A 25,080-nucleotide genomic window follows, 5' to 3' on the forward strand; every position below is an offset into this window, starting at 1 on the left:
GGGATCTTTGTCTGGAACGGACCTTGAGCTGAGACTACTGCATGGAGCTTTTATTCATAATTGCCTAGTGTCGGGTTGTTGTTCATTTTGAAGTTTGTAAACATAACACAGGTAATGGAAAGAAACATATAATTTAATAATATTAGAATCTGGACTATCTACTGGATCAAAAAAGCCAATTAATAGGAACCAATATATTTATGTCTGTTTTTCTATACCATTTATAAAATTTATTAATTTATATCCCACCTATCATCTCTGTTTATTGTAAAATCTCTCAGGATTTATGACTTCCATTATTTGATGTATCTAAAAGATCAGCTTTTCATGGCTGCTTTGTCACTTAAATTCAAGCTACTTACCTATTGATGCTTTGCCAATTCTATTCAAGCTACAATTAGAAGCATTACTATTGGATTGCTTACGGACAAATTAACATTACTCCCTGTAAAGATGTTAAGAATGCCAGGTTGGGGTCTCGATTGGTATCTTTTACTTGGCTAATTTTAATCTGAACTATGGATGCAGTCAGAGCAATGGCTCTGCTTTTGGTATGACTCTGCTAAGAGCATTGTAGATGCTCCAACACTGGCTTGTGCCATTCTTGTAAAGAATTTGCCTTTCTTTCTTCAAAATGTACACAAATTAGATAAAATATCCCATCAATTTTCAAATGCTACCTTAAAGGTTCTGGAAAGCTTGGGTGGTTGTTGTTTTATTTTTTTTAAAAAAACCCTAATCCCATTTTTGATATTGTCCCCTTTTCAGCCAAAAGGACAAGTACAAAAGGATGGATCCAGAGGTATCCTTCTGTGACGAGAAAGCAATTCTGCTCACACAAGGATGTTATTGGGGTATGTGGGTGGCTGCAAAAAATAAGAGGAAGGAAGGACCTGTTCTGACTCTGAAATTTTGCTTACAGTTCTCGTAATAATAAATTTCTATCATTGGAAAAAAGGATTATAATAGTCTCAAGCGGCTTTACAGTAACTATCACCCAGATATTTAAGGCAACAAGTGAAGTAGTGTTGCACTTACCTGTAACTGCTATTCATCAAGGATCTTCTGTGCACACACATGGGGACTGCACATGAGCAGGCCTGCTGCAGAGAGGTTTTATAGCTAAAAGCCTCCAGAGGGGCTGTGCACCACAGCTGAAAAAGATTGTTCCCACCCAAATTGTCATTCCAACAACTCCGCCCTCAGTACCTTGAGCGCTACTGAAGTCCAGAGAGACAATGCAGCAGGGCCAGAAGGAGGGTATGCATTCTTGACCCTCTATGAACAACAGTTACAGATAAGTGTAATGCTGTTACCAGGAGGCCAAAAGGCAACTAAAGTCCCTAGAAACAAGGGAATTTGGCCTAATTGTAACATGCCCTGCTCGTAGCCATGATCCATCTAGATGGAGTCTGTGATGAAGCCATCTTATCCTTACTAGGGCCTGCAAACAACAACAAAAAGGTGCCTTATGTTTTCTGAAACTCAGGGACATCAAAATAAAACAATAAAGCTCTTTTCGAATCCGAAGTATGCAGAGACCTCTCATTCTTTGATTCTGTTGATGGAGAAAACAGTGGTAATATGCTCTCTTGACAGAGATGAACCCTAGAGACCATTTTGGGTAAAACTGAATGCTGGGTCTAAGAAATACCCACTTGGGAAACACCTTAAGGAACAGTGAGTCCACCCATAAAGCAGCCAATTCATTGGCAGAAGTAATAGTCACTAAAAAGCAAACCTTCATTGACAGATTAGTCACCTGGCAAGAAGCCAGCTGTGACAACACCACAGAAAGGGACCAGTGAGTCCCATGGTGGATACAGATTAAATAAACCTTTTAGACAGCTGGAGAGAAGGCTGACTCGCCATCTAAACCCAGGTGATAGCACGATATAGCTGCTAGATGTCACTTCAAAATGAGGTGTAGGCTCCCCCTTTCCATCTAACAGGAAATAAATATTTGAAAACTGCCTGCAGAGGCACCCAGCCATGGAAGATGTCCTTATCTGTATACCATTCAGAAAAACATTTCCATTTTAGATGGTAAAACTTCTCTGATGGATGGTTTATGTGAATGTAGAAGTGTCTCATTAACCTCCTATGAAAAAATTAAATATAGATCTGAAGTCTCCATGCTGTCAAGCTGAGATGGCTGTTGTTGTGGCACAGTACCTGACTAATGCTCACCAGGTCTGGATTTCTCAGGAACTGAATACTCTCAAATTCTTTTGTTTTATTGTTTTTCTATGTTTTATAATAAGATTTGTAAATAAAGCTTTCTATGCTTTTATAAAAAAGGATTTGGTGTTCCACAAACTGGCAAGTAATTCAACTCCACCAGACCATAAGGATCCGAGTTCCTTCATTTGATATAGTTTATTTTTTCCTGGCTCTCCTTCCCCTAAGGTTTTGAGGGGGCACAGCCCCAAACCCCCCTCAACCTTGTGACACCTGCCCACAGAATTACATCACAGACATATATTTTTGGAGTAATCATCCTGACATATTTTTGGAGGAGGAATTATGGACTGCCCTGGAGTTTTAACTTGCTTATTGCCATCTTGCTTTATTGTTTGACTGTTTTTAACTTGGTTTTTATTATATGCTATTGTTCTTTAGTTATACCTTAATTGTTGCAAGCTGTCCTGAGCCCATCTTTGGGATAGGGCAGGATATAAACCCAATAAAATAAATAGTATCAAAGGGAACACCCTGCAATAAGTTTTCTGGAAAGGATCCAGAAAATTTACCATCTTAAATGGAAATGTTTTTCTGAATGGTATACTCTAGGGACTGAATTACAGGCCTTGGAATGGAAAATCTATGCCAATGAGTATGGACCAGAGACCAAAATGAGCCAACCAAAGCGGTAACATTTGCCTAAAACCCCCCTGCAAAGGGTAAAACAGCCATAGTGGAAGCCATTAGACCCAAGAGGCTGAGTATATTGCCTGCTGTTTGGAAACAGCAGTGAACTGCCTCACCATAGCAGTGACCGTTTGAATTCTATCAGGTGGCAAAACCTCCTTTTAGCTGCAACAGTCCAGAATGTTACTGATAAACCATATTCTCAAAGAAGGGATCATTCTAGATTTGGACTGGACTGGTGGATAGATTCTTCTGACAAGCACAACGTACATTTCAGCTTATTTTGAAAAAGTTATTTAAAAAAATAAAAGATTGGACTATGCTGTTCCTATCTGGATTTCTTTTCATTCAAAAAGACCCTGATTAGGAATTAGAACACCTCAATTGGTCCTCATATCTTGGAGAGTGAACTGATTTCAGATGCCAAATGATAACAGCGTACGTTGGCAATGAGACAGGAAAACTAGTTCTCAGCCCAATCCAGGAGGATGCATTATCTTGAGCTTCATTATCAACTGCAGTCTCTCTTTCTAATCTCCTTTGAAATTCCTTTTTAAGACCACTACACCCTTAGTCAGCAACTGAATGTTGTGTTTTCCAATGTCAGACTGATGTCAATTTATTCTTTGCATCCTCCAGGATGGAGCTGAGACCTAGGTTTCCTGTCTCATTACTAACTCCAGTATCCCCATGCCTACTACCCCTCTGTATAGCACACCTAATCCAATTAAGCCTGCTATTGTTATTCACCAACTATTGCCATTGAGTATCATATTACATTTTACAGCACTCATGGCCCGGCCCAACGAAGAGAAATGTGATTTTGGGCTGTATCAATAGGAGTATACTGCCCAGATCATGTGAAGTGATCACTTTATTCTGCTCTGGTTAGACCTCACCTAGGAGTATTGTGTTCAGTTTTGGGCACCACAATTTAAGAAAGATATAGACAAGCTGGAGCATGTCTAGAGAAGGGCAATGAAGATTTTCAGGGATCTGGAAATCAAGTTCTATGACAAAAGGTTGAAGGGACTGGATATGTTTAGCTTGGACAGGAGACAACTGAGAAGTGATATGATCACAATCTTGTAGAGGATGGTGCAGAATTGTTTTCTGTTGCCCCAAAAGATCAGACCAGAACCAATGGGTTGAAATTAAACCAGAAGAGTTTCCAGCTAAACATTAGGAAGAACTTCCTGACAGAGCAGTTCCACAGTGGAACAGGCTTCCTTGGGAGGTGGTGGGCTCTTCTTGGAGATTTTTATGGCCATTTGACAGCAATCCTGATTCTGTGAATTAGACAGAACACAAGAAGGAGGGCAGAAAGAGTTGCATCAGTGCTTAGTTCCCATGGCCCTTTCTTACACACCAAGGGGAATGCGCTTGCCACTTTGAGGTCAGTCAGCAATTTTTCTCCAGGCCAGGGACCCTGGAGGTTTTTGCCATCTACTGGGCATGCAGCAGTGGTCACTGAGAATGTGTGTGTGTGTAGGCGGGGAGGTATCTGTGAAGTTTCTGAATTGTTCAGAGGGTTGGACTAGATAATCCTGGAGGTCCCTTCCAACTCTATGATTCTATGTCAGATCCAGCCTTCAAAACAAATAAGTTTTACACTTCCGCTCTAACCCATAACTGTGTCTAACTATAGAAAGGACCCATTTGTCCAATGTAACAGACTCCCACTCATAAAACTGAGATACCTTATCCCCAAATCTGACAGATACCTGAGTAACATTAGTCAGAATGTAGCCTTCTGAGGCAGAGAATTCTCCCTGGCTGTCTGGGACTGATTGCCCTGCCTAGGTCTAGGACTGCCCTTTTGCCTAGTATAACCCTGGTGAAAAGCAAAGGATTTCGCCACAGGATACTGGGACCTTGAAGGACTATCATAATGATAATCGTTTTGATCCAGGTGGGTAGCCACATTCGTCTGAAGCAACAGAGTAAAAGTTACAGTCCAGGGGCATCTTTAAGACCAATTAAGTTTTATTCAAGGTATGAGCTTTTGTGTCCTTTTGGTAAGGTTGCCAAGACTGGCAAAAGAAAGATTGTTGTCTCAGTTGAGAAGAACTTCAATGTAAAACCTGAAAGGACTTGGCTGTCTGTTGTTTATTCTTTTTAATCTCTGTAAAAGTCTGGTCAGTTTCCTCGGAGAACAAGGTATATTCTTCAAAAGACAGGTCCTGCACCTTGAGTCTTGTTTTCAAAGGCAAGGCTATTAATCTTACCCAGGCATGATGTCAGATGATGGAGTTAGCCAGGGCTTTTTTTGAAGAAAAAGTGCAGCAGGAATCATTTACATACTAGGCCACACCCCCTGACATCACCAGAAGTGACGTCACTCATTCAGTGGATTACTTTCTGCATATTGACACAGAATAGTACAGTGCTAGCAACTGCATTTCATGGATGTGTGTTCTCACTCACCCAATGAGAGATCTTGTTTTACCTCCCCCCCTCCACAGCTGGAGAGGGAGAGCGCCAAGTACGGCAGAGCAGGCAGTGGCAGGCCCATATTCTCCAATGAAGGGGAGCTTGTGGATGGCTCCAGGCCTCTTCACAGGTTTCGTTGGAGGCTGGAGGCAGCAGAGATGACAGAACATGCAGTCTGAGAGCACATGGCTGACTAGTGACTTCCCTCTGCCAGAGACCTTTTTTTGAGCTGGAGCCCTGGCCAAGCCAGCTAGAACTGCATTCCTGCTCAAAAAAAGTCCTCCAGCTAGCCATTGCTCTAGCAGAAGAATCAGCATTGATCTGTTGTTGAATAACCTGACCACTTCCGTCTGGAACAATTTAGTGAGAGGTTGTTTATCCTCTGGTAACAGCTCCAACTAAGGGAGGATTCTTTCCCAAACAAAGAAAAGCTGACCTCCTATCTTAATAATTTGGTAGTTGAGAATCCTGAGTTCCAGGGCAGACAAAGAATAAATCTTATGTCCTATGACGGGTGGCCAACGGTAGCTCTCCAGATGTTTTTTGCCTACAACTCCCATCAGCCCCAGCCAGCATGGCCAATGGCTGGGATTGATGGGAGTTGTAGGCAAAAAACATCTGGAGAGCTACCGTTGGCCACCCCTGCCCTATGAGATAAAGTTTTTTTGTCTTCTCTGTCAGTTGGCGCAGCATGATATGAATGACAATTTCTGGGCTACATCTCCTTGTTGACAAGTAAGGAAGGATGCAGATGAGTAGTCAAGGAGTCATGCTTAAAAAAGGTAGAAGATAGTTCCCTATACAAGCACCAGGTCATTACCAACCCATGGGATGACGTCACATCAGGACATTTTCTTGACAGACTTTTACGGGATGGTTTGCCATTGCCTTCCCCAGTCATCTACACTTTACCGCCCGCAAGCTGGGTACTCATTTTACCAACCTTGGAAGGATGTAAGTCTGAGTCAACCTTCAGTCGGCTACTTGAACCCTGCTTCCGCCAGGATTGAACTCAGGTTGTGAGCAGAGTGTGAACTTCAGCTTACCACTCTGCACCACAGGGCTCCTATAGTCTTGCTTTACCCTATAAAAATTCTCAGCTAGCCAGGATGTGGCCCGGATTCTGACTTTTGCCATAACTCGTATCAAATCAACCAATGAGAGGAAAGCAATGATGACAGGTGAGTCAACATAAAGACATCCCAGGATCTTGTCCTTGAGTTTCTGGTCAAATACAAACATTTCACCTTCAAGAGACTGGGCAATGAGGGGGCAGAATCTCTCACTCATTCATCTAGATTAGGATCTGAAGATATATCTGAACAAACTTCGGATCAAAGTGTTCTATTTTCGCCCTCCTCAGTGTCTGACATTAGAACTGGGGAAAGAGGTCTCCTGGAAATGGTAGTTAATGGAGGATAGGAAGACACTCAGTGCTGAGAGAGTCAAAAAAGACAGGTTGCTTACCTGTAACTGCAGATCTTCAAGTGGTCATCTGTGCATTCACACTCGTGGGATACAGCGCCTGCGCCGATCCCCGAATCGGTATCAGAAAAGCCTGGGATTTTTCTGCGCTCGGCGCCAATGGGCATGCGCAGGCGTCCCAGTACGCATGCCCACCAGCGCCAGCACAGGGATCCCTCCAGTTTCTTCCTGACCGCTGGAAGCCCCTACTGGAGGGAGACCGTCAGCAGTGGGGAAGGAGGACGGGTAGTGTGAATGCACAGATGACCACTCGAAGATCTACAGTTACAGGTAAGCAACCCGTCTATCTTCTTCGTGGTCTCTGTGCTTCACACCCATGGGAGACTAGCAAGCAAGACATACCTGGAGGCGGGAAGACAGTCAACCGGAAGAAACAGCTTGCAACACCGCAGTTCCCAACCGAGTCCTCTGCTGAGCATGCATGTTCAGCGCGTAGTGCTTCATGAAGGCATGCGGAGAAGACCAGGTGGCAGCCTTGCAGACATCAGAAAGGGACACGCCTCTCAGGAACGCCACCAACGTGGCCATCACTCTTGTGGAGTGTCCACGAACAGGCACAGGTAACGGCTTCTTCGCCAACAAAAAACAGAGTTTAATCGTCTCAGTGAGCCATTTTGAGAGCCTCTGAGACGAAATCCTGGAACCTATCTTGGGAGCAGCATACGAAACAAAAAGCTGCCTGTCCTTACGAAAAACCTTTGAATGTTTCAAATAAAACAGCAAAGCACGCTTAACGTCCAGAGCATGCAACTTACGTTCCTCGTCCGAGGAAGGGTTAGGGTAAAAAGTGGGCAACCAAACTTCTAAATTGAGGTGGAACTGAGAGACTACCTTCGGAAGAAAACTAATGTCCGGAGCCAGGGAAACCCCAGGCTCTTGAAAAACAAGATAAGGATAATCACACTGCATCGCCGTGAGCTCCCCAACATGACGTGCTGATGTGATGGCAACCAAAAATGCAGTCTTCCATGACAGGAGCTGCAAAGAGCACGTGGCCATCAGCTCGAAGGGGCGACAAGTTAGTTTGTCCAGAACTAAAGTCAAGTCCCACAACTGTGAGGGCAATCTTGATGGTGGATGCAGCCTAAACAACCCCTTCAAAAAATTTTTGGACTGAGAGTGTGCGAAAACGGAGTACCCCTCCACCGGATCATGGAAGGCAGATATTGCCACCAAATAAACTTTGACGGAGGAGAAAACCAGGCCCGCATCCACTAGGGACAACAAAAAATCAAAAATTGCCGGCAACCCCACCCTTCTAGGTGACACCGACGGGTCAACCAAAAACTTAGTAAATCTCTGCTACTTCCTGTCATGGGAAGCGCAGGTGGACTGTTTCCTGCTGTTCATAAGGACCTGCTGGACCCTGTCAGAGAGCCCTACTGGTCGATGAACCACACTGTCAGCTTCAGATGGGGCACGTTGTGATGGAATACATGCCCGCCCTGAGCTGACAGAAGGTCCGGTTCTGCCGGGAACTGGTAGAAGACCACTCTCGACAGTTGGAGCAGTATCGAGAACCAGTTCTGGTGAGGCCACCAGGGAGTCACCAGGATGCAGCGTGGTCTCTCCCTTGCTATTTTGTTGACCACCTTCATCAACAACAGTAGAGGCGGGAACATGTAGATGAACCGACCCTCCCAAGGAAGCAGGAGCCCGTCTCCCAGAGAGGCTGGATCCGCTTCCCCTCTGGAACAGAACATGGGACATTTCTTGTTCTCGGCCGTGGCGAAGACATCCAGCTGCGGGTACCCCCAAGGCTCGAATACAGGCTTCAGAAAACGCCACTGCAGTTCCCACCCGTGTGGGGAAGCCCCACCCCTGCTGAGGGAGTCTGCCTGAATGTTGAAGACCCCCGGAAGATGTGCTGCCTTCATGAAGATGTCGTACTGGAGACACTCCAACCAGAGATCCATCGCCAATGCTCAGAGCCGACGAGACACTGTTCCTCCCTGCCTGTTGATGTAGCACAGGGCAGTGGTATTGTCCGTAAGCAGCTCTAAAGTCTTCCCCGCCACTAAGGGACGGAAAGAGCGTAGGGCAAAGTGAACTGCCAGCAGTTCCAGGCAGTTTATGTGGAACTGAGTCAGTTTTGGTGGCCACTGGCCCCCCACACACAGGCCTTCCATGTGGGCCCCCCAACCCCACAAGGAAGCATCTGTGGTGATAGTCACAGTAGGAGTTGGCAGATGAAAGGGAGCTCCCTGGCAGATGTTGTTCTCTGACTCCTACCACTGTAGCGTCTGAAGAGTCCCGGATGGGATGGTGAACCTCTTTCGAGGTGAGTCTCTGAGTGGACGAAACTGGTGAAGAAACCACAACTGTAGGCCTCTCATTCTCAGTTTCGCGAAAAGTAGCACGCTTGTCGCCGCCATCAGCCCCAGCATCCGCTGAAGCTGCTGTGCTGTGCCCCACTTTCGCCTCTGAAGCAGTTGTACCAGACCGACAATGTCCTTTGCCCTCTGCGAAGGCAAATATGCACGATGCTGGTTCGTATCCAGCAAAGCTTCTATGAACTGCACTGTCCCTGACGGAGTAAGGTGAGATTTCTCCAAATTGACCTGCAACCCCAAGGTGTCGAGAAGACGTAGAGTGATGGCAATGTGCGTTGACGAACTTTCCCTCGACTTCGCCACAAGGAGCCAGTTGTTGATGTATGGAAAGACAACTCCCTGGAGACGGAGATGGGCAGCCACAACGCTCATCATCTTCGTAAACACCCGAGGTGCAGTGGACAGGCCTAATGGAAGGGCTTTGAACTGGAAGTGCTGGGAACCCACTGCAAACCTGAGGAAACACCTGAACGCCGGATGGATGCTGACATGGAAACAGGCATCCTTGAGGTCCAGGGTCGCCATCCAATCCCCTTGGTTGATGAGGGGCAGGATTGTTTGCTGCGTGGACATTCTGAACTTCTGGTACAGAATAAATTTGCTCAGATTCCGAAGATCCATAATTGGTCTTAAGTCCCCATCCCTCTTGGGGACCAGGAAGTAGCGAGAGTAAAAACCTCCCATCCTGGCCTCCATCGGAACTCTCTCTATGGCTTGTTTCTGTAGGAGGTTGTTCACCTCCACCAGCAGAGGTGGGGAAGAGGGAGTGGTGATCATCACGGATTAGTTCGGAATCTGCGCAAACTCTATTCTGTAGCCCTCTTGTATAACGGACAAGGCCCACCTGTCTGAAGAGATCAACTCCCAGGCAGGTAGGAAAGGGCGGAGGCGGATAGATGTTGTAGTAGGGGCGATGACGCGTGCCACGAGAAAGTCAAAGGCCCTGCTTTTGAGGGCGAGCACCCTTGGATTTGCCGGTGGTCTGAGAACCGTAGCGGTTCCTGTTGTTGCCTGAGTACGATGGTCTGTCAGGCTGGGTGGAGCGAGGTCACCATTGCTGTTCAGGCGAAAATTTTTGGAAAGGCTTCGTGGCCCATGGTTTGTGCCACTGCTTCGCCTTAGGAGCCCTGGAGGTGGCCTGCACACCCAGGTTCCTAGAGGTCTTCAGGCTCTTGTCTATCTCCTGCAGTGCACTGTCTGTGGTGGTGCTAAACAGACCATCTCCCTCGAAGGGCAAGTCCTTGACAAAAGCCCTAGTGTCCTGCTGCAGGGCTGTTGATCGTAGCCAGGAGTGCCGATGAATGCACACAGCCGACGTGATTGCCTTTGCCGACACGTCCACCATGTGCTTTGCTGCAGCCAATTGCTGCTTGGCCACAGCAAAGCCTTCTTTCTGCAGCTTCCTGGCAGCAGCCTTTTTGTCCTCGCTCAGGGAAGAGAGGAGAGGGGTGAGTTGTTCCCATATGGAGTACTGGTATCTAGCCATGCAAGCCACATAGTTAGATACCTTTACTCCTAGGGGCCCTGCAGAGTAAACCTTTCTTCCCATATTGTCCAGTTTCTTTCCCTCCTTGTCGAGTGGGGATGAGTGGACCTTTCGTGCCTTGGAGGAAGAAGAGATGACCACTGAGTTCGGTTTCAGATGGGTGAAAAGGAACTCAGCCCCCGTCTCCTGGACCCTGTACATATGGTACAGCCTTCTGGATGACACTGGAGTCGAAGATGGTTTCTTCCAGGGCTCCTTCACTGCCTGCAGAATCACTTTGGTGACCGGCAAAGCGCTTGCGGTGGATGTGTCCCTCTGCATAATGTCAAAGACATTATCATCCACGATGGGTTGTGGTTGTGTCACAGGCAGGGAGAGGGAGGTTGCCATCCTCTTCACTAGGTCGCCATAGGACTTCAGATCCTCCGATGGCGAAATCGGGAGATCTTCGGTCGTCTGGGACCTTGGCGAAGGCTCCAAAGCACCTTCCTGGGTGTCGGCACTGCTCTTAGAATCCGATGAAGAAGACTCCCGGTGCTCAGAAAGGATTGGCGTCGATTCCCGGATCAGCGAGCGGATCGACATCGATGGTCGCCGACGAGTCTCAGCCGCTGATGTAGTGCGCCTCTCCGGAGGGATCGATGCCGATGGTCTTCGGGAATGGTGCAACAGCCTTGACATGCAGGACGCCTCGGACTGTTGATCCCATTCCACAAACTCCCTCGGTGGATACCACTGATAAGGAGGGTACGGATACGGATAGGAGGGCGGCCACTGAAGCTGCTCCCACGATGGTAGCGGTGGGAAACGGCCTGGTGCCATGGAGGGCTCTAGCTCCCGTCTGCCTCTGGGTTCCATCGGGGGAGACGGATCCATTGGCACCGAAGCCTCCACTTCTGAGATCGACCCACTCCTACTGCGACCCGGATGACGAGGATCTCTGGGTGAGGTCGATCTCCTGCTCGGACATCGAGAGACGGTGTTGTTGAGTACTGCCTCTTGATGCTGATGGGCTTTGGCATGGGTATGCCAGGATCTTCCTCGGCGGGGCGGTCGATGCCGAAACGTCTCGTGATGGCGATGGAGTGCGGGGCCTCTTCCGCTTCTCCTTGGCCTTCTTCGGGGCGGATGCTCGGGTCCCCAAGTCATCCCGACGCTTCCTAGTGCGCGTTTCCACTGATCCGTCATGGGATCGTTTCGTGGATGAGCCTTGCTCGATCAGCATTTCAGTCATGACCGAGGTCACATCAGCCGATGTGACCGTCGGGGCCGGGGTGTCTGCCATGGTCGATGCCGACGGGCCCGATGCCGATTTTTGAGGGCGGAGTGCCGATTTGGTTAGAGCCGCCGAAAGCCGCGCTGCCCGGTTCTTCCTCGTTTGCTTGGAGAAGCAGAGGCAATGTGGGCAGGACTCCACACGGTGCGCTTCACCCAAGCAAAGAAGACACAGAGAATGGCTGTCTGGGGGGCAATCTTCTTCCCACAGGAACGGCAACATTTGAAAAAACCCCAGCAACTTTCCATAGACTCCAGTCGCTAAAAACCCACTCAAAGTCCTCTGAGGGGGAAAAAACTTTGTTTTCCCCCAAACGGGGGGGAAGGCCCCAGAGGGCAGTCCGACAGACACACACACAAACTTTTTATATATATATATATATATATAACTAACTATCTATGCTAAGAAAAACAACAAACGGGCTATTTACAACGATAAAGGCAAAAAACCAATATCTCACCCGACTGGGGACACGAAAGGGAAACCTCTCCGCGCAGCCGTCAGAAAGGAACTGGCGGGATCCCTGCGCTGGCGGGCATGCGTACTGGGACGCCTGCACATGCCCATTGGCCCTGAGCGCGGAAAAATCCCAGGCTTTTCAGATACCGATTCGGGGATCGGTGCAGGCGCTCTATCCCACGAGTGTGAAGCACAGAGACCACGAAGAAGATTGACTAGGATATGCCCTGAATCCAGAACAATAACCATCACCCCACTCAATTAAATATGCAGGTGACATCAAATAAGGATCTGGAAGTCAGGGAAAGGACACTAAAGGCTGGGACTATAGAACTGGTTGGTTGGGCTGGGATCCAGGCATGTTCATAACTTATATAATCCTCTGTTCCACTTCAATCTTCCCATCTGAGATACATGTCGAGGGTGATCCAACCCCAGGAGACAGTGTTTTAGGCAGGATCAGGACCTCTAGCAGATCAGGCGTTGGATTAGAGACCGGAGCTGGAGTGCAGACTTCAATCTGCGCCCTCTCTTTATATCTGGATTCAGATCTAGGTTTCTTTGCTGGGGGCTCCAAGGAACAACTCTGAGTTGGTAGGGACCTTGATCTTGAATGGATTGGTTGAGATTCAGATCAGGACATTGATGGAACCAACATGGCAGAGTCAGAAGAGGAAGTTTCTCCAAAGCCAAGGATGGATTTGACAAAAGATCAGCGGTTTTGAGGGCCTTCTCCCAAATGGCCTGCCTTGATGTTGGAAATACCATCTCCTCTGGTCTTAGATGTGAAACACTGACAAGTCTTGCAACAAGGACATGTTGTGACCTTCACCCAAGCAGAAAAGTAGAGATCACGCTTATCCATCCATGTCATCTTGGCACCACAATGGGAGCATTTTTAATAAAAACCACTCTGTGCCATAACAGGCAAAGGAGGTAAAAATAGCCACCTGCCATCAGAGAATGGGGGAAGGGACGAGTAAGGCAAGAGACCATAGGGCCCAACAAACACACGAAGAACAACTGAAGGCACTTAAGCTTGAACCTTCTCTTTCAGTGGGGAAAAAGAAACTGAGGGTGGGGGCACTGCAGTGCTGGAGCACATGACCATTTGGTTGGGAACAATCCCTTCTGGCTCCAGCACACAGTGCCTCCCTGGAGGCCTATAGCTATAAAACCTCTCCACAGTAGACCTGCTCATATGCAGTCCCCATGTGAGACTGCACAGAAGACTGATGATGAACTGCAGCATTACTAAACACAGGAATGCCTTGGTTTCAACCACACTGAATTATTCACTCCCTAGAACAGCATCGAGCAAGAGCAATTAATAATCTCTGTTACAATAAATACATAAGGCTTGTGCATTAACAACAGAAGCCCAATAAACCTATCCTACAGAAACAGAAGGTCTAATGATGCACTGAGAAGGAAAGGACATTCAATTCTATCAAGAAGAGATATCTACAGAATCTGTATGCTACAAATACTGTTAACAGAATACATACCTCTGCTTTTTCCATTTCTTCTTTGATATTAGAAATAAAGGACTCCAATGAATCCATTTGAAGCTTCATATCAGGTGATGACGAGCAACTGAAAAATGGCATTTTTTAATTTTTTTCTACCATTGTGATAATTTGAATTACAATCCAAAGCCTGAAGCAAACTGATAGTTGAGCAAGGTCAAACATAGCATACAGTATACAACTTGAGCAGTCAACAGTTCAAAACACATGAATTACTTCTTCAGTGACAAGTAACTTTATAAAGTGCAAACCAAATAAAATATTGATGGCTCTTTTGCAGAACCTTTTAACTAACAGATTATTATAGTATTTATACCCCCACGCTGTCTTTCAGTGGCAGCCTAATATATAGTGCATGACAGTATTCCAAAGACGAAGCTACGAAAGTAGAGACCAGTAGAGTCAAACATTCTTACCCATACCTATTCATGATCTTTAGGCATTTAAGAGTGGCTTTTGCGTGTGCTGCCTTTCCACGCAACTTGAATAACTCAGCATTCTTCCAGTTTTCAAGGACCAACACCTGTAATAAAATTGACCAAATTTAAATAAAAGAACTAGCTGGACAAAATAACAAATTACTTTCAGCTTAGGTTGAAACATTGATTCTAATCGTTCACATTTTATCTGAGTGCAGGGATGCCCACTGCATGCAGATACATAATGAATATACTTAGCAGATACTAGTGTTCAAACACTACATATAATTTAAAAGCTAGATTAATAATGAATACAATAAAATCCATATTAATTATGAATCCAGAGAAGATTATATAATTATTGCAGCAACCTGTTAAAACAGGAAGGAAAGCAATCTGGATTTAATGCTCACTACATTAACCTGAAATAGGCTCTCAAAGGTAGCTTTCATCAAGTACAAAATCACAGAATCAGATTTGGAAGGTACCCCCAGGGTCATCTAGTTCAATCCCCTGCACAATGCAGGAAATGCACAAATTACCTCCCCCCCCCCCTCACATACACAAACACAGTGACCCCTGCTCCATGCCCAGAAGGTGGCAAAAAGCCTCCAAATCCCTGGCCAAACTGGTCTGGAGAAGATATACTGCCTGAACCCAAAATGGCAATGAGCATTTTCCTGGACATGTAAGAAAGGGCCATGAGACCTAAGTATTGATGCAACCCTTCCTGCCCTCTTTCTCATGATCTGCCCAAGTTCACAAAATGCTAGAACCTTGCTCTTTGGGAAAGTTATCTGACAGAGTACAAATGTTATTTAGCAAAAATTGAAGAGAACTACCCGATACAAAGTTTGTTAACAGAATTCTAAATTATACAAGATATGTAAAAGCAATTTTGTATTTTATCAATATCATACAAATACTATCAGTTTCAGAGCATGTCATAAGCAGTGTTCTGAAGTTCATAGCACAGTATAAACAAAAAACCCTTATACACTAAGGCTCCATATGATGGGTTTCTCACCTCTTCTAGAGCAGTATTATTTTTATTTATTATTTTCAATTTAAAGCCCACTCATTCCCAAATGGGCTCTTGGCAGGTAACAACAATCAATAATACAAGATTAAAATCAAATACATATAATAAAACAATATACAATCTAAAAGCAATATAACAATCTAAAAACAAACTCCAATTCTACAGTTGGTAATATCAGTTGCCTCCACTCCTTCCATCCGTACTCCAGTTGGTATAAGATAAATGGGTCAGCAAAGTTATATCATCAAGGTCCCTGCTGCAGGGAGCCCACAGAATAACAAAATGTCCACCGCCTCAGTTGAATGCTTTGTGGAACAGCTCTGTCTTACAGGCCCTGCGGAACTGCAACAGTCCCTGCAGGGCCCTAATCTCCAATGGGAGCTTGTTCCACCAGGTAGGGGCCAAGACAGAGAATTCCCTGGACTGGGTTGAGGCTAAGTGGACTTCTTTTGGGCCAGGGATTACCAGCAGATGTTGATCCATGGAGCATAAGGCTCTCCGGGGGGGTGGGGGGAGGTATATGGGAAGAGGCAGTCTCGCAGATATGCTGGTCCCAGGCCATTCAGGGCTTTGAAGGTCAGAATCAAAACCTTGAACCAGATTCAGTACTCAATTGGTAACCAGTGCAGCTGGCAGGTCACCGGTTGCATGCACACCCGTATAGGCGCTGCAGCAAGCAGGCATGTCACAGCATTCTGCACCAATTGGAGTTTCTGGATCAGATTCAAGGCCAAGCCCACGTAGAGCGAATTGCAGTAGTCTAGTCTGGAAGTGACCCACCCGGACATGGTGGCTACCTGTCAAGCAGGCTGTCTGCTGGTGCGTTAGGCGGTCAGTACACTACCCAGACATCAGCATCCCATGACAGGCCCACACATTCAAAACCAGTAATTTTTGGTTAATGGAGCGTCCTGAAGGAAAAAGATTCACGGATAAGCAATGCCATTCCCCACCCACCCCCCATTTGTCCGGGACTGGTGAAGGACTGAAAACCAAGGCAGGGTAAATTCACCTAAGGCAACTGTTTCACCCTCCTTCACTCAGGTCTCAGTCATGCAAGCTAGGTCGACATTCTGGTCCATGAGAAAATCTCATAGGACTGAGGTCTTACTATTAATAGATCTGGCATTGCACAATACCAGTGCCAGAGATGGGTAAATTTCCTTTGCCCCACAACCAGCATGTCTCGGGATGGGACACAGGTGGGAAGAGGTCCGAGCATTCCCATATCTCCAGTTCCTTCCATTCCTTTGAGTGGAATTCCACCTAGACCCACCTCTATATCTTCCCCTCCTCCCTCTATTACTGGTATCCACGACCCCTGCCTGACCTCCCTACTAGATCTTATTGGCTCCAAAGTAGCCCACTAACATCCAGCTGAGGGTGACACAGAGCCCTAATAGAACTAACCTCTCCACTATTCCAATAAGGCTCAAACAACAATGGCTTCAATCAATTTTAACCAAACCCCTTAGCCACCCACCACTCCTACTTACTAAGCCATTCCTTAGCAAGGCAATAATTTACAGTTTGTGGGTAGAAGAAACTCTTCCAATCGCTACCTGATTGAGCTCAGGTAGAGCTCAGGTCAACATTTAAAGGCATGACTTAACACTCTATCCACTTGCAGTATACCTCCAATTCCTAAGAGCCAACCAGTAGTCCAAACTATAAAATTAACTTAGGCACTAAAACTCCTCCCAAGCTCCCACTGCCCAACCTCCTTTCTTACCTCCCTCCCTCCCAATTAACAAGACAAAAACTCAATTTAAATAGTTCCTATGATGGACAGTAAAATTCTATTTATAGCTAATTAGGCAATACAATATTATTTAACTAACCCCTATACCTAACTAGACCAAACATCTAAAACCTAAGTTAAAAAACAAAACAAAACGAAAACAGCAGCAGAGTAACTTTCCAATCACCTAGGCAGAGCCAAGTGAGATTGTTATAGAGCAATATGAACTAATCTGTGGGGGTTAGGCAATCCTCCACTGTTCAGTTCAATTAACAGGCAGTCTGATCGCTCTCAGACTCCCTCATTCCTCTGCCCAAACTGAACAGGGCTTTGCTGAGAAAACCAAGTGTTCTTCCAAATTAGCTGTAATACTGGAGGTGCTGTTGGAGCGCTGGAAAAGAGTGGGGAAGGGGCAACATAAGCCACAATAGAATTAAAAAGCAATTCAGTGGCAGCATTAATTGGCAGCCAAAGTCTTCTCCTTCCTTCCCACAAACAGTGTTTAAGTTTGATAATGAAGCCAAAAAGCCTCCACTGTAATAGTATCTGTCTTCCAGTTGGCTCCCCAGTTCCACAGCGTCACAGTTCTCAGCAGACCTGTAGCAGAGAGCTGTAGTATTACAGCTACGCTGGAAAATGCCAAAGAAGCAACACTTGTTGGCCTGTCGATTATGAAACAATCAGTAGGAGTCACGAAAACCACACCAACAGCTGGAGGATGTCAGAGAGGCAATATTCTCTCCTGGGTCACTCTCCCTCCTCAGTGCTGCATTTGAGGCTGGAAAACTCAGCAGAAATTGTAAAAGCCTTCCTGGTTGTTGAAAAGGTGTTGCTGTGGCTCGGTCAATGCTCAAGCAGGTTCTCTGGGTGGAACACAAATAATTCTGTATCATCGACTTCTCCAGTTTCACCAGCTCCCACGTTTGGTCTGCAGTAGTTAAGCAGAGTCCAGTTTCTTATGGTAAGTTTCTCTACCATTCCAAGCACAGCAATTAATAATAGTTTGGTCGATGTAGTGGGAGCTCCTTGCTGGTCACCATCTTATTTTTTACTATTAAGCAAGGTTGTGAGGGTGATTTTATAACCGTGGACAAAGAATGGTGAGAAATGCAGGTAAGCAAAATCTTACCTCTGCTGCAATAGCATGCTTAACACTCTCAAGATAGTCATTGCGACTTTTTTTAATAAGCTCTTCCATTTTTACTTTCTCATTTTCAAATTTATTGCTGTGAAGTAAATTAAAAAAATTAATTAAAACACAACCGAGTTCCTCCAAGAAAGCAATAATTTATTTTCAGAATACTGTTGCACACTGGCGCCAGTGGGCATGTGTACTGGGACGCCTGCGCATGCCCATTGGCGCCGAGCGCAGAAAAATCCCGGGCTTTTCAGATACCGATTCGGGGATCGGCGCAGGCGCTCTATCCCATGGGTGTGAAGCACAGAGACCACGAAGAAGATAGTTTAGTTATGCTAAGACCTTTTTGAGATTAAATTTTCGTAGTCTTTATGTTACACTCTGGGATTGAGATGAAGTCCTCCTTGGTCTTCATGCTACACTCTTTGTAACTGAGCTCTGCAGACTCCATGCTGTGATTTGATGCCTGGCTGAATGCTATGAAGATTCTGTGTAAATGTCCTTAGGCTTACCTAATGAAACTCTGGGTAATTATGTTCTATATAGTCTGGTTAAGAATAGACTTTTGTTTTCCCTTCCTACAAGTAATATGGTGCACGCCAATAAACTGTTTATTTTGCTTATAAAGTTGTGCTGTCTATGTCTCAAAGCTAGTTCAGTAAGTTGACTGATCAACCAAAGTTTGTATTACTAATTGTTTTGTTGCAAGACAACCTTGCAGGGCAGGCATTATTACAACCCCCTGGATAGGCTTTGAGGGTGGGCTCTGCCTTAATTGCCTTAAGGAATTTGTTGTTAGAGCCTGGTGGCAGCTACCATTTGTCTTGCAGGGAGGATACAGCTTTCCTGCAGGACTTTAATAAATTGTGGCAACTAGGGGCCAGGGGAAAAGAATCTGGAAACTAGTAAATCCCTTCTCCCCCTTTTTGCCGCTATACCTCTGTGTATGTAGGTGTCTTCCCATACAGCTGGTCAGGAGTTTTATCTCTGTGGTGCAGGAGGCTGAGACAGTGATGCCTGCCAGCCTGGAAAATTCCAATTGTTACTAAGTAGTGATCTACCCTACCACTCATCCAGCACAACTGTAATTGCTCATATGCACATTAATATTGACTTCATACGTGGGGCATATATTGATAAAATGTTCCTGCATACTTTGAAGAATTCAAACATAACACTGTTTTATGCTTCAGTTTATGAGATGAAAACTAAAGCAGCTAGATTGGGTCCTCATGAATATTAGATCACAGTTATTCAAACATGCAAACTTAACTGGCTTATTGGGAGAAACCCTCTTATCAGAGAGAACTGAATATTCAAACCAGACTGTACTGGATTATTTTTGCCTTGGAGAAGCAATATTTTTTGAGAATTGTAATGTTCATAGAACTGGGCCAACTGGTAAAACAAATACACATTTACCTGATCTCAAGGAATTCATCCAAATATAATTTGTACTGCATCTCTTTCTCATCAATGTTTCTCTTGTACCTGTTTTTTACATGCACATGTTTTAGGAAAAAACAGGTTAATTGAATAAATGCATCTATTCAAATACAAAATTAACTAACCGTTTGTGTTACCTGTTTGGTAGTTGCCAATATTTATTCATCCCAAAAACATACTTTTTAATCAACTGCACAAGCAACAGAAACAAGAACAGCCAGAGAAACCCAGAAACAAGCAGGAAAACCAGTTGAATAAGCAAGTGTTGACTGACATAATCAACCCTACTGCCTTAACTGTTTTATGATTCTGTTTATGAGATGAAAACTAAAGCAGCTAGATTGGATCCTCATGGATAGTAGGTCACAGTCACTAACATTTTCCAGCAAAACCCTTTATAACTAAACTGATTCTAGTTGTACTGCAGGCTACCCTTCTCTGGAGGCAGCCTGTGAAGATAAAAGGAAGACTCAGATGTTACTGAAATTTGAGAACAAGTATTATTTTCTAGGTTTTTATAGAAGACCTGGATGGCACCATCCTTGCCTGCATCCAGAAGAACACTGTAAACTCAATATTTAGTGGTTAGAGTCAGAATACAGTCTGAGATACCCAGGTTCAAATCTCCACTCTGCCACGGAAGGTTACTTGGGTGGCCTTAGGCCTGTCACACTCTCAGCCTAATCTACCTACCTCACAAGGTTGGTATGAGGATAAAATGAAGGAAAGGAAAAACAACATAAGCTGCTTTGCGGTTCCATTTGTGAGAAAGGTGGGCTATAAATGAAGAGAATAAATAACAAAAGATGGATGCTGAAGGTGCCAATGCTGAAGTGGCAGAAAGAAGCTTGAAAATCAACATCCACACAATTTGAAAGTTCCAAAAATCCACAGACTTAAATACACTTTCTATATCCATTCCCATCCTCTCCTCATGGTAACAAGATTTTATTTACAGAATAAACTTACATCTCATTCGCATCTGTCAGTGTTCTTATTTTACTCTTTCTTGTTTTTAATCCCTCTTGATTTTCTTTTTTTTCCTGTTGCCATCTTTTTATCATCACTTCTAAATCTGTGTGAAACCAGTCCAGTTCTTTTTTGCCAAGCTATAAAGCAGAAGCATTACAGTAAGTTAAATAAAGAATTTCACTCCCTCAAAGAATATCAGAAGTACTTAGGTTTGGATTTACAAAAAGCACTGTGTTTTACCAAGGAACTGCTTGCACATGAACACTAGTTCTCCTTGTGCAAGTTGTATACTTGCCCATGATCTCTGCAAACTGCCTTTTCCAGCCAGGGCTGGCACTAGGGTTTCTGGTACCTAGGGCCAGACCCCCCCACCCCCTGTGCCTACCACGCTGCCCCCCCCCCCAGGGAGGGCAGGCACGGTGGTGGTGTGGCAGGAGAGGACAGGCTCCAGGGATGTGGGTGAATGGCATGTGTGCAGTGCACTCTCAGAGGCCCTTGAAGACTGCCCTAAGAAGCACACTACACTCACACTGCTCACCTGCAGCCTCTGCTCAGCCTTCTTGGGTCTGCCCAAGAAGGCTGAGTGGGGGCTGCAGGCAAGAAGTGTGTGTGTTCTCAGAGAGATGCTTGGAGAGAGGGCCTCCAAGAGCACACTTCGCATGCACCGCTCACTCACAACCTCCACTCAGCCTTCTCAGGTCTGCCTGAGAAGGATGAGCGGGGGCTGTAGGCAAGTGGCATGTGCACTCTCAGAGGTCCTCAGTTTGGAAACTGCCCTTCTTAGGGCAGTCCGCGAGTGCATGTGCCACCCCCGCTCAGCCTTCCCAGAAGCACGGAGCCGGGAAGACTGAGCAGGGGCAGAGGGCGAGGGGGCACATGCACTTGAAGCCTGTCCTCCCTTGCTGTGGAAGATTACTTGCAGCCGGCCCTGCTTTCAGCTGCAGCTCCCTACACTACACTACATTCCAAACCAAACCACTCCTAAGCATTCCCTCTCAGGAATGGTTTTCAAAGAATGCAGGTGGCTTCATTCTGTGAAGAGTTCCACATGTGGGATACTGGTTCCAATCCGGAGCCTTGGAATTAGTTTGAAACCAGACATTTCTAAATGGGTTTCAAACAGCAGTGATTACATCAGGGGTGGTTTTCCTTGAGGAAAAAAAAATTAAGATTAGGCTTTGCAGAGGACACTAGAAGAATGTGCACACTTGAACAAACAAATGGCCAGAGAGCCCTCTACAGAGACTTGTTTTGTGTATTTGATAGGGTTTTGGCTCTAAGTTGTTTATTTTAAACTAACAACACTTCATCTTGCAGCGAAGAACAATTCTGAAACAATAGCCTTTCAAATGCCATTCATGTATGGCCTGGGAACTTCTATATAACCTTAGGAACAAAGGTCACGCTTTCAAACAAGTGTCTGGATAATGACCACTATGGGGATAAACAAACTGACTTATTCCAGTGGAAGATGCTTCCACATAATAGGCTTGATGCAGTGTTTTTGCAAATAAGAGCAGGTTTACAGAAACTATTTTTATCAGCTGCTTCTTGCCCCAACAGCCATTCTGTGTAGCCAAAAAAGCAGAGTGTCAGAGTACTGCTGAAAAAAGGTGGAGTCAGCAAGAATTGTCCCCCACCTTTGCAAAAGAGTGGATAAAGACAAGATTTCTGTAGAGACCCTCCTCATGCAGAAATTCCCTTGCAATGTATAACAGACTGTTCTACAGACCTTCAATGATTGCTTTTTAGGGTTCAGAGGATGACTGGAGGAAGGGAAGTTGATCAAAATAGCTTCCATGAACTCAGTTTACAGAAACAGTGAATCTAAGAGTGCATTCACACTACACTAAATAATGTGTTTTGCAACTGGATTTTTACTGTGTAAAAATGGCTAAAATCCAGTTGCGAAACATTTAGTGCCCTGTAAATGCACCCTAACTCAGTATCTTTAAGACTCAGCTTTAAGCCTCAGTCTTAAGTGGCCAGTCACTTAAACCAATTTCCCTTCCCTTTACACAAATCATTAACAGTTTAAGAACATTACCTTGTTTCCTTCAATATTTCTTTTTAATTCTTCTTCTAAAACACTGATTTCTTCAGAGCTTCGACATTTTACTTGTTCGTATTTTCCATTTGCGTCTTTAAGTTGTTCTTGTAGTACCTGATGCTCTTTCTCCATACGTAACATATCTCCCTGAAAAACACACATGAAATCTTACAGGTACCTAGTTAAATTATAAACTGATGTAACTAGCAATGTAAGTGATTTGGGAGCTTCATTATTGAACTAGACCTGTTATCTAAATGGTTCTCTTCCCTTCAAAAAATTTGATACTGTTAAAAATTATCAACAAATACTGAGATAACAGGGAGACTGTGAAACTTTGCTCTATGTTTATATACTAGATACCGGGAGGCTATTTCAAGGTTTTATTATTCCTCTGGGGGAACATATGTTCCTGCAGCAGTTAAAGCATTTAATGCTAAAGTTTCTGGATAGTTATTATATACTGTAGGGGTTTGAATTAACATTACTAATATTGATGGACATTACTAAGATTTTTACACAGTATCTTGGGAACTCCTCAGTATGTAACAAGAACAGCTTTGAGAGCCAAGTGTGGGGAAGTGTCTTTTGAAGCAAAGGCTTGGTGGAGAGCATTTACTCTGAAAATCAGTACACTGAAATCAAATTTAGAATCAGGTCTTCTTGGATTAGTTATGCTGGGTCATCTTATGAGTAACTGAGACAAATATTGGGAATTTAAATTATTCCATCTTGGCATTACCCAATGTTATGATAGAAAATATGAATACACTAGCTTCTAAAACCAACACAAGTACAACACAATATAAAATCATAGAACTGCAGGCTCCAGAATTGAATGTTCATACTTAACTAAACTAGAAAAGTAATTCAAATACATGGCATATGACATAAAATAAATAACAAAGCCTACAAAATATAAATGCTATGAGTATAAAAGGCACATAGGAAGTTGAACTAGCAAATTTATAGCAGCATAGTACCAGGATAGTTCCAGCTCTAAGTTACCCATGTTGTTATCCATGATCTAATCACTTCCAGAATATATTAATGCAATTGGTAGCCAGTGCAATGGGCGAAGCACCAGTTGAATGTGTACCAGTGTTCCCTTTAAGCTGAGTTAGTGTGAACTAGCTCACAATTTTTTAGCCTCCAGTTCACACATTTTGTCTCAGCTCAGGAAGGATGACCCCAGAGCACTCTAATTTATGCAGTAGCTCACAACTTTAATACCAGCAGCTCACAAAGTAGAATTTTTGCTCACAGGACTCCACAGCTTAGAGGGAACGTTGACAAAGTCATCACAGTCCAAGGGCAAGCAAGTTACAGTAATCTAGCCTGGAAGTGACTGTTGCATGGGTCACTGTGACCAAGTCCTGAGTAGAAAGATAAGTTACCAGTTGCCTGTTCTATCAAAGATGATAAAAGGCGGATCTGGCATCAGTGGTGACCTGGGCCTCCATAGAAAGTGAGACGGTTAGGATCATGAGACTCTTGACCCTCAGTGCTAGCACCAATGGTGCCCCGTCGAGGGCTGGGAGCCTGATTCCTGAACCTACTGCCCCCTGGCTCAGACACAGAACCTCCATCTTCAGTAAATTACATTTCAGCAGCTCTGCTGTAACCATCCAGTTTAATGAACTTAGAGGCATGATGAGAGTTGTTCCATGGGCAAGAATGCTGGAAGGGAAAGGAGCAAGTGAATGGTGGGCTCTCCTGAAACAAGAAGCTCTTGCAAGTTCAAGCCATCACTATTCCAACAAGATGGAAACCTGGTAGGGGTCCCAAAAAGCCAATGTAGATGAACAGAGAACTCCATGATAAGCTAAGGAAGAAAAAGGAAGCATTCTGAAGAAATGGAGACAAGGATATACCTCTGAAAATGAGTATTTGAGGGTTGCTAGCAATGTTCCCTCTAAGCTGCAGAGTCTTGTGAGCAAAAATTCTACTTTGTGAGCTACTGGCATTAAAGTTGTGAGCTTTGCATAAATTAGTGTGCTCAAGAGCCATTTTTCCTGAGCTAAGACAAAAATGTGTGAGCTGGAGGCTAAAAATCTTAGCTGGCTCACACTAACTCAGCTTAGAGGGAACACACTCTGAGCTTTGGTCTCTCTTATGGCTGACCCACAAGGAGGCTTTCCATAACAAGAAAAACTTATTTTTGCGAGGAGCAAACAAATAAAAGAGGTGACAGGCCCACTGTTTGGTGAAAATGGAGACACTCTGACAGAGGATAGAGAGAAGGCAGAAAGGCTCAATTTGTCAAGCATGCGGTTTTCAGTGACAAGTCAAGTTTGATACAAAACTACGTTTATTGATAGACCGATACTTTCTGCTGGAACAGATTCTTGAGAGTGATGCCAAAGATACATTGATACAATACTTTTAAGGCATACTTCA

The 25,080-nt window shown here is 44.8% G+C and overlaps 1 protein-coding gene across 1 annotated transcript in view; it reads right to left on the reverse strand.

The window, feature by feature from the left end:
- Positions 1 to 25,080, reverse strand: part of TTC3 (tetratricopeptide repeat domain 3) — a 196,659-nt gene that overhangs the window by 18,489 nt on the left and 153,090 nt on the right. The window contains exons 35-40 of the mRNA XM_060234268.1: positions 22,678 to 22,827; positions 20,628 to 20,767; positions 19,635 to 19,703; positions 18,204 to 18,300; positions 14,295 to 14,395; positions 13,852 to 13,939 (exon numbers count right to left, since the gene is read on the reverse strand). Of these exons, the coding sequence (XP_060090251.1) occupies positions 13,852 to 13,939; positions 14,295 to 14,395; positions 18,204 to 18,300; positions 19,635 to 19,703; positions 20,628 to 20,767; positions 22,678 to 22,827 (645 nt within the window). The remainder of the gene's footprint in view (positions 1 to 13,851; positions 13,940 to 14,294; positions 14,396 to 18,203; positions 18,301 to 19,634; positions 19,704 to 20,627; positions 20,768 to 22,677; positions 22,828 to 25,080) is intronic.

This window comes from Heteronotia binoei, chromosome 3 (genome assembly GCF_032191835.1).
Source record: "Heteronotia binoei isolate CCM8104 ecotype False Entrance Well chromosome 3, APGP_CSIRO_Hbin_v1, whole genome shotgun sequence".
In the NCBI taxonomy this organism is placed as follows: domain Eukaryota; kingdom Metazoa; phylum Chordata; class Lepidosauria; order Squamata; family Gekkonidae; genus Heteronotia; species Heteronotia binoei.